General features: G+C 42.3%; 1 protein-coding gene across 1 annotated transcript; it reads left to right on the top strand.

The window, feature by feature from the left end:
• Nucleotides 1-837: 837 nt before the first annotated feature.
• On the top strand, nt 838-7,097 carry exoc8 (exocyst complex component 8). Its single transcript, XM_079646323.1, has 4 exons — nt 838-2,096; nt 2,778-3,031; nt 3,521-3,769; nt 5,902-7,097. Exons 1-4 carry the CDS (start codon nt 941-943, stop codon nt 6,307-6,309), a joined length of 2,067 nt encoding a protein of 688 aa, XP_079502449.1. The 5' UTR covers nt 838-940; the 3' UTR covers nt 6,310-7,097.
• Nucleotides 7,098-10,445: the final 3,348 nt, after the last annotated feature.

Genomic DNA, 10,445 nt, shown 5'->3' with positions numbered 1-10,445 from the left:
AGATCTCCATCCCTTTCTTCTTAATAACTGCTTTTCCTTCTCCTTTACCAAGTTCAACTGGTAATGTTATTTGCTTTTGTAGTGCACTTTTTGCTCATCTATCAGCACACTCGTTCCCTTTCACCCCCTCATGTGCAGGCAACCAGCAGAACTGCAGATCCATGCCGCTTCTGCGCAGTCTTAACAGGCTATGATTCAGTTCTATGAGAATGTCTTCTCTAGTAGTTGTTGTTGATTTTTGCATGAAGTCTATCACAATGCAACCAAATAACATCCGTTAAGAATTTCAAAATAAAACTTCCAAAACAACTATAATGTAACTATTTGTTGTAAAATGTAAAACTCAAATAAATACAATAAAGAAAATGCGTGTATGTTTAATGAATATCAAAATGATAAAATTACAATTATTAGGAGCCTTACACATGAGTGTTTCTTTAGTTATTCCTCGACCTGTGTTTAAATCATGATTGTTTGCTCTTATTGTGACACTCATTTCCGGATCTAGATTTATTGTTAACTTGGCAACACCTTGGTTTGTTTCGAACGGTTTCAAATACAGCAAGGAATTGTGGGAATTGTTGTCTTCTTTAATTCTTGTAGGCGGCTTGTGGTTGGCCAACCTAAAATGCACCCGGTGTTATTTTTGTTGTAGTTTACTGTTAAAATAAAAATATATTTTGCCTCAAACAAAGTGTTATTTATCATTTACATTGAAACTGTATGTAATTTAGAACAATTTATAATGTTAAAAACGATCACATTGTAATAAATATATTTTTATTGATGACATTTGTTGGCCATTTCATTTTCTGAATCCCGTGACGTTTAGGGTGGCAACTTCCTGTTTGGGTTGCAAGCGGACATGAATCGATGAACTCTTCTTCTGTCTACATGTATCACTATTTTATCTAAACAAGGGAACACACACACCACAGAAATGTCGGAAACGGGGAACAGACTTCGCAAACTGCTCGAATCGCAGAATTTCGACCCGCAAAATTACGTGAAGCAGCTGTCCCAGCAGTCCGATGGAGACAGAGACCTGCAGGAACACCGTCAAAAGATCCAAAACCTGGCCGACGAAACGGCTCAAAACCTGAAGAAAAATGTCTACAAGAACTACAGACAGTTCATTGAAACTGCTAAAGAGATATCCTTCTTGGAGAGCGAGATGTACCAGCTGAGCCACATCCTGACCGAGCAGAAGAGCATCATGGAGAGCATCACTCAGGCCTTGATATCCACAGATAAGGATGAGACCTCTAAAGAGATGCAGGCTGCTTTCCCCAAAGAGACAGAGGAGCTGAAGCAGAGGACACTCACATCCCTGCTGGAGAAAGTAGAAGGGGGTAAAAACATCATGGACACCCCAGGGAGGCACCTTGTCTACAATGGTGACCTTGTTGAGTTTGATGTTGACAACATGTCCCCCATCCAGAAGGTGCACGCTTTCCTCATGAACGACTGTCTCCTAATCGCCACCTGGCTGCCCAACCGCAGGGGAACCGTGAAGTATAAATACAACGCCCTGTACGACCTGGAGAGCTTCGCTGTGGTCAACGTGAAGGACAACCCTCCCATGAAGGACATGTTCAAGATCCTCATGTTCCCCGACAGTCGCATCTTCCAGGCGGAGAACAGCAAGATCAAGAAGGAGTGGCTGGAGATCCTGGACGAAACCAAGAAGAACAAGGTCACCAAGGACAGGCACAAGAAGGAGGAGGAGGTCCCCGTGTCTCCTGTGAGGGCCCAGGTGTCCACCAATCCTTTCGACCAGGAGGAAGAACAGCAGCCAGCAGGGGAGGCAGAGGAAAGCGTGGACCTCAGCCTCGACTGGATCCAGGAGCTGCCCGAGGATCTGGACGTCTGCATCGCCCAGAGAGACTTCGAGGGCGCCGTGGACCTGGTGGACAAACTCAACGAGTATCTGAAGGAGCAGCCGGTCAACCAGAGGGTCAAAGAGCTGCGGCTGAAGGTGGAGGAGCGGCTGCGCCAGCTGACCGAGGTCCTGGTGTTCGAGCTGTCTCCAGATCGGTCCCTTCGGGGGGGGCCTAAAGCCACCAGGAGGGCCGTGTGCCAGCTGATCAGACTAGGTCCGGCTTTGTTTGTGGTTGTCTTTCATTTATAGCCCCTTACACATCAACTCAAAAGTAAACATTGCTTTTCTGCAGGGAAACTACAGCGTCTCCACTCTCCAGGTTAAAGGGCACCTTGGCAGGAGTGGATAAGGGATTGTTACTGATTTACTTCCCACTCCTACACTGTTTGTAATAATGTCGCATGTGGTAGTTAAATATGCTAGCTCAAATTCTCCCAGCAGAACACCTTTTAAAGACTTATTTGATTCCTCACCACCCAAACTCTTACATTTGCTAATTTTTCTTTTTTTTAAATGACCAAATTCCAAATAGTATTTATTAAATGTTATTTTATCCTCTCAAATTATGTTCTAAAGTTGTTTCAAATTATGTTCTACACTGCTAAGTACTCAATGCATTGTGATGGAGTAACAACATCAATATTTGTTTTGCTACAAGCAGTAAAAGGTCAGATATTTATTCAAAATCATGCACGAATCAGCCTTACTTGATGAATGGTTATTGAAACATGTTAAAATGCCTAATGTCTCACTTAATTAGATCATATTTGCATTCAATTTGAATCGTTTTTGTCGGTGTATGCAGGCCAGCCCAACACGATATTCAGCCAAATAGCAATATAAAACCCCTGTGATATTGGTTGTAAATTTGAATCGTGTTCACTGTGTTTTCTAGGCCAGTCCACTAAGGCCTGCGAGTTGTTCCTGAAGAACCGAGCTGCGGCGGTGCAGACGGCCATCCGGCAGCTGCGTATAGAAGGAGCCACGCTGCTCTACATCCACAAACTCTGCAACATCTTCTTCACCAGCCTGCTGGAGACGGCCAAGGAGTTCGAGATGGACTTTGCCGGGAACACGGGCTGCTACTCCGCCTTCGTGGTCTGGTCCAAAACCACCATGAGGATGTTTGTGGACGCCTTCAGCAAGCAGGTATGTAGAGGATAATACGATATTGCTTTGATGGTCGGATCAAGTCTGAAATGTGACATGCATCACAGCAGCTCCATGTGTAAGATCAACAGACAAGTATCAAGACACGATACATGAAAAACAAACATTTAGCAGAACGGCACGATCACTGAGAGATGCTCAAACAGCCTTCAACGTGCATCTGATCTGGATTCAGCTCTGTGTTCACTGAGAGGACTGACTGGAGCTCAAAGGATGCTTCAGTCTGACTTTATTCAATCTCCATTAGATGGCAGCAGTTAATATTCTCTGTTCAGAGCATGCTTTGGGTCCCAGGTGATGTTGTTGGACAGCCTCACAGGTTATTATGGTATGCTGAGTCAGAAAGTCTCATAAGTAATACATGATATGGTTACCACAGGGGGAGATTTGTCATTTGAACCCAGTGAAGGTGTATTTATTCCTGTGAAATATCAAAGTAACATCCGAGTGGCTTCTTGTGTTCCTCAGGTGTTCGACAGTAAGGAGAGCCTGTCCACAGCAGCAGAGTGTGTTAAAAAGGCAAAGGAGCACTGCCAGCAGCTGACGGAGATCGGCCTGGACCTGACCTTCACGCTGCAGTCGCTGCTGGTCAAAGACATCAAGGCGGCGCTGCAGAGCTACAACGACATCATCATCGAGGCCACCAAGCACCGAAACTCTGAGGAGATGTGGAGGAAGATGAACCTCATGACCCCCGAGGCTCTGACTAAACTCGAGGTGGGTTTGGATTTAACTCGTTTTTCGTGTAGTGCTAATTGGTTCTCAGCTGTCCCGTTCTGAGCTGCTATTGAGTTGTTTAGCAGTCATGCTGTCAGCTCACAACTGAACGGAAGCAATGACATTTGTATATACCCCACTGTATAACCAAACATAAACATTTACCTATCTACACAAGTATACCCATACATACAATATATGTTAACCAATACAACCATACACTTAAATGTAACCATGCAAACATTACAAAATGCCATTTAAATAAAAGAAACACAAAAAAGGGTTCATATATTAGGGATGCCAGTGATTATTCGATTATTCGAATATTCGTTACAGTCTCCATAATCGAATATTATTTTTAAAAATCGTTTTATTTATATATTTTTTTATTAATATTTAGGTTTTTTTTTTTCTGGCTTAGTTTCAACCAAAATATAGACTAAGAATAGTAATAGTATTAATAATTGTAAATGGCCATTGGTCACACCACCAGTTTGTTTTACTGTAAACTTGGAGGAAGCCTGCGTGCAGAGCAGACTGCTGCTGCAGCACGCTACACACCGCCCCCGCCCCCACCCCCCCTCTTCCTCACACGTGCGACTAAAGATGAACAAAGCGGCAGGTAAAAAGAGATCCTCCTCGTGGAACTACTTCGAACTTACAAGTCCAAAGGAAGTTAAATGCAAGCTCTGCGAAAAGACGTTGGTCTATCACAGCTCAACCTGCGAAGCACGCCAAAGAGGTTAGAGAGCATAGCGCATCTCCAAATAAAGGCAATGGCAGGCACTTTAGAAAATAACAAAAAATAAACCAACATCATGTTGGTGTTGGTCTATGTGTCGTTTATTTTGTTTGTACTGTTAAACATGTTCCAGTCAAGAAAACAACGGGGGGGGGGGGGTCGGGGTCGGTCGAATAATTGATTTTGATCATGGTCTGTTTCTGGCAACCCTAATATATATATATATATACAACTTTGGACTATTGGAAACTTTAGAGCATGGTGAAAATAATTTGTAAAGGGAGGCTGTGGGGCAGTGGGTTGTGTGTTGGTGTTGGGATCAGCGGGTCACAGGTTCAAACCCCACTGCTGTCAGCATGTCGTTGTGTCCCTGAGACACTTCACCCCAAATTGCTCCTGTGGGGATTGTCCACAGTATTGAGTATGTAAGTCGCTTTGGATAAAAGCGTCTAACATGTGATGTAATGTAAAGTCTGTAGTGATTGCTACCTCAGTGCAGAAGATCTTTATCCGAGGAAAAACTAACTACCGTAATTTCCGGACTATAAGGCGCACCTGAATATAAGCCGCAGCAGCTAAATTGAATGATGTGTACATATATAAGCCGCACTGGACTATAAGCCGCAGGTGTTTTAATGTTTCATTACCATATGTAAGGGTTCGTGCACAGAGGGGATTGTCGGGAAAGAGATGGCTGTTTGAGGAAGCTCCCATTTATTAACATTTCAACAAACAAGTTGCATATTTGCATAACGTATTCAAGTGTTACCATTTAGTGCAATAGTAGCTACAGAACATGTGCTGTGTAAACTGTACTGTATCACATAGTGTTTCAGACACACAAACTTTTCAACTTTCAAACTCAAACGGTGCGCTCCCAGCACACGTACCGGCAGTGATCTACAGCAGTGGTTTTCAACCAGTGGTACAGGGACAAACTGTCTCGCTCTCGTAATGTCTGTCTGTCTTGCTCTCGTTCTGTCTCTCGTACCACTCTCGGTTCCACTTTTACTTTTGCGCGCTACCTGTCTCACTCTTTTCCGGCCTCCAGCTTTTCCTGCTGGAGCCCGCCGCTTAAAGGTGGGGGGCGCGGACCGGTCATAGAGCCCATAGAGTTAAAGGTGGTGGACTGTAACCTGTAAAACCCATAGATTTAGGAGGTCCCCTGGTGCCCGTTAGCTGTACAAATCCATAGATTAGCCGCACCGTTATATCAGCCGCAGCGTCGAAAAAAGGCGCGGCTTATAGTCCGAAAATTACGTTAGATGCTTAGTGGTCATAAGATAAACAAGATCAGATGTACTTTGTTGGACCTTTCTGACTTGCAGCAGCATAACTAGCTTTCATAATTCATTTAATCACCGTCACGATATAAATCTTTCCTCTGCAGGACGAGATGCGCAGCTGTGGCATCGCCAGCTTCGACCAGTACACGGGGGATGACTGCTGGGTGAACCTGAGCTACACCATCGTGGCCTTCACCAAGCAGATGATGAGCTTCCTGGAGGAGGGTCTGAAGCTGTACTTCCCTGAGCTGCACATGGTGCTGCTGGAGAGCCTGCGCGAGATCATCCTGGTGGCCGTGCAGCACGTGGACTACAGCCTGCGCTGCGAGCAGGACCCCGAGAAGAAGGCCTTCATCATGCAGAACGCCTCCTTCCTCCACGACACCGTGCTGCCCGTGGTGGAGCGGAGGTTTGAAGAAGGCGTGGGGAAACCCGCCAAACAGCTGCAGGACCTGAGGAAGAGCACCAGACCGGTCCGCATCAACCCAGAGAGCACAACGTCTATGGTGTGAGAAGACGGAACGCTGGCCAAAAAACACTGAAAAGCTCTTTTACTGAATGTTCCGCCAATTTCAACTCCCATTTGAATAATAACCGCTAGATGTTGGTTGTTTTGAGATTGCCGGACAATAATTAAAAGGATGCATTAGGAGAATACCTCAAGATAGGTATGAGTATAAAGCTACTTTGATTTACCTGCATTTCTACAGACACACACACATGCCTATTGTTATTGGTTAACATGGATAACACCTGATCTGATTTAGTTTTTTTGATGCACTAAAATGATTTATGAGAAAGCCTTGTTCCATTCGACAGTGAAACAAACGCATCATCAGTGACTTAGCATCAAATAAGACACATTGAAATGTGTTTGTGTTACTGTATGATGATAACCAACAAGTGCACAGTGTAAGTGTGCAACAAGTCCCTGAGGACACATTTCAGACAATGATTATATATACATTTATATCTGATCAGACTGCCAATGTTACGTGCCGGTTTCCATGAAATGTCAAAACACAATTGATCAAAGATATTGAATCTATTGACATCAGTGAAATAAGTGTGTACCCATGCCAAACTAATGTTTATACTTAAGTTGGATAATATGAAATATGATGTTTGATGCAAACTCACCCAGTTTAGATTTTGACGCTACTGGACCGTCATTAGACACTAAATAGTTTTCTTGCATAGGACTTTTTGAAAAGGGACGACTGAAAATATAATGCACTGGTGGTTAGCGCTCACTGTTATAAAAAACACATGAAAGTGAATAAAGGTCTAATGCACAAAACCTGATCTGTGTTTTTTTGTAAAGAGACACATTAATTGCACAAAAACTCAACGTATTGCTGAAGATTATTCACCTGTGAATGTGTTTTTAGAGCATTGCTACCATCAACACCTACTTCTTCAAGGTCGAGACCTCGGATAAGTCGACTCCAATTCACATAAAGTCGAGTCAACAATATGCAAAAGTGTCTCTCCGAAGCTTTTCATCTGCTCTCCTGAATTCACAGCTTGAATAATATAAGGTCACATGTTGGTGAATGCAGGAAATACAGAACTCAAACAACACTCAACTTCTGGGTTAGAGTACATTTCATCTATAAAACACATGTAGTTCCTGAACAACTTTCCTTTAAGCTCACCTTTGAAAGATAAAAGAGTATTGCCCTACTCTTTAGTATATAACGTATAAGAGAAGGGACGTTACTATTTGAGGCAAGCATGTTTCTTTTCCCACGTGTCTCATTATTTGAGAATGCTAATTAAACCAACCCATACAGAAACAAAGCTCCCTCTCTGTGTTGACAGTGAAGAGCGATATGTGAATGTGACCGATGTGTTTGCTTGATAAGGATCACCAATTTGCTTCTTTGTTCTCTGCCAAAAGTATATTTAGCATTTTTTCTTCTGTCAAAATGTGTCTTTCCAACCCAATACACTTTTTTATGTTTCTTAATGTTTTCCAAACAAATCAGAATCATAGACCTTTTTGCAGCAGCCATGTTAGTAGTTCCACCAATGCTTTCCCTGCAATTCTATTAACATATCCAGAACTCTGCTGCCCGCCTCCTCACCCACACTCGCTCCCGAGACCACATCACTCCCTCTCCTCCGTCCGTCCGTCAAAGAATCGACTTCAAAGTCCTCCTCATAACTCACAAAGCCCTCAATAACCACCCCCACAGACCTGCTGCACCACCACACCCCTTCCCGCTGCCTCCGCTCATCAGAAGCCAACCTCCGTCCTATCCATCCCCACCCGCATCAATCACCGGACCTTGGGGGACAGAGCCTTCTCCGTCGCTGCCCCCTCCCTCTGGAACTCACTCCCACAACCCATCAGAGACTGCCCTGACCTCACCACCTTCAAAGAACTCACCTCTTCAATCTGGCTTTTAATGTGTGATTGTGTTTGTATTATTTGACTTTAATTTGACTTTAACTATATATATTTATTTGTGGTTCTTTTCTTTTGTTTCCACTATTTTGATAGGTACCTATATGACTCATTTCTGGGATTTCCCCTCCTCGACTCCTATCCTCGACTCCCAGCCTCGTGTCTTAGTCCCGCCCACAGGAGATGCGAGCGGACGAGCCGCGGAGGACCCATCAGTGTATCCTCGATTATAGCTCCTCCAGAGAGCCTCCTCGACGCTCGATCCTCGGTGCTCGAAGTGCATTTAGAGAAATGAGATGTCCTTCAACATGGCGCGCTGAAATTCATTTCCGGGTAACTACCGGGGGACCGAGGATTCGAGGAGTCAAGATCTCAGAAATGAGATACGTCCCTAGTCTTTGGTAGGCCAGTACTCCTAGGTGTGTACATGCTATCACATACACCCAAACCCTGCCTTTAAAAAAAAAATCATGACTAAAACCCATACCAGCACATTACAACGAATTGTAAAAAAGCATGTATCTGTGCTTAAACCATAGACTGTATATATAAAGGCTTAAACAGAAGAAAATCACCGCAGATCAGAAAACATTACTTTTCATGACTTTGTCCTTCTTTATTGACTACACTGCCCTCTTGTGGCAACTCCCAATCAGGACATCTTATATTATGATTGATTTTGTTTATGAAGATGTTAAGGAAGCAATTCATAATCCTTTTACTGTTAATGACGTGATTGAACATTCAACAGTCAGTATGTTTTATTATTAATTTAATTTATACATTCTGTTTACAGTTCTAGTGTTACACTGTAATCCATGGGGAACCTCCTCAAATCCTTACAGTAGATGTGATTAATTCCCCTTTACTGGGAAAATGTGTCCACTCATCATCCTGTTTTGCTGGAGAAAATGGGAAGGAAACCTTAAAAATATAATATTTAAACATGTCTCTGTTGCCCTTTCAGTAAAACCCAGTTAGACCTATTTGACTTGTGTTGTTGCAACATGAAAACAAGTTCTCCACTCTCTGTTTAAAACATTTCCCAGCAGCCACAGTCAGTGTAGACGGATATATTTTTAGACTTCCTTCATGATTCAACACATGATTGTTCTCTCTGCTTCACAGCTCATCTGGTTATAATCAGTGATGTGACGGAGGACTCGAGGAAAGCCTCCGGGTAAGGTTATCAGCTTATCCTCAGAGAAGAAGCATCAGGCTGCTGGGATGACTCCAGAGAAATGCATTCAGTCAACACTGAAGGAATAAAAAAGAGAGAATGAATAGGTCGTAGACTGAATGTGCTGTAAACTCAAATGCATAATCCAATCTTTTAAACACAGCATGAAAACACATGTTATATATTTTAATTAGTGTTTCACATCTACATTAAATTTCATTTAGCTGATGCTTTTATCCAAAGCCACTTACAATAACAGCAATCAACCATGAGGATTCAAATCCAAACAGCAAGAATCCTGTAAATAAGCGCAACATATGAGAGGAATGAGATTTTTCTATTTTAAATGTAGATGTTTTTTTTAGTTGCCACGGTGCACTGGAAACAGGTGTTTTTTGGTTTGTTCGAAATATGTGTTTATCTGCTGTTCTGTTCAATGGGGAGCTGTCTACTCCAGCCAGGATAACTGCACATAAAGCAGTATCAGGGGCATTTCCTTCTAGTCAAATTGATCCTATGGACAGAGTACAGAAATAATAATAAAATAAAAAAGTAAACATTTTATAAATACATTAAAAATAATAATACAGCATCAAATAAAATGATATACATACATTACAAATAATTATAATAAAAACAATTTAAAAAATACATACATAATAAAATAATAACACAACAAATAATAATAATAATAATAATAACACTTAAAAAACATTTAAAAAATAGCACTGGCCAGCCTTACAGGACCGTGCTACCACCGAAACACAAAAAATATAACATAAATAAAATGATGAAAAACGTATTAATAGAAACATAATAATATTAATAATAATAATATATTGCTCAGAGGTTAGAGCAGGCCGCCCATAACAAGTGTTGCTGTGAATCCCAAACATGGCCGTACAATCAGACCCAACCACATCCCCCTTCTATATCTGAGCAAGGATTTATACCTTCAAAAAAGTGACCAGCAGGGAAGTGTTAGAAGATGTGTGAAGGGATTTTGGTAGAACTTTACTTTATGACAGGGAAGAACTCCGAGGGACATGAAGAAT

The sequence above is a fragment of the Notothenia rossii genome (genome assembly GCF_949606895.1).
Source record: "Notothenia rossii genome assembly, chromosome: 8".
Lineage (NCBI taxonomy): Eukaryota > Metazoa > Chordata > Actinopteri > Perciformes > Nototheniidae > Notothenia > Notothenia rossii.
The sequence above is the reverse complement of the archived record's forward strand: the minus strand, read 5'-3'. Positions and strand labels throughout refer to the sequence as shown.

Excerpts from the sequence above, each read along its gene's own strand:
- exoc8 (XM_079646323.1), top strand. The coding sequence starts at position 941 with ATGTCGGAAACGGGGAACAGACTTCGCAAACTGCTCGAATCGCAGAAT. Across the intron at positions 2,097-2,777 it reads GTGCCAGCTGATCAGACTAG|GCCAGTCCACTAAGGCCTGC; the intron begins GTCCGGCTTTGT and ends TGTGTTTTCTAG. Across the intron at positions 3,770-5,901 it reads AGGCTCTGACTAAACTCGAG|GACGAGATGCGCAGCTGTGG; the intron begins GTGGGTTTGGAT and ends TTTCCTCTGCAG.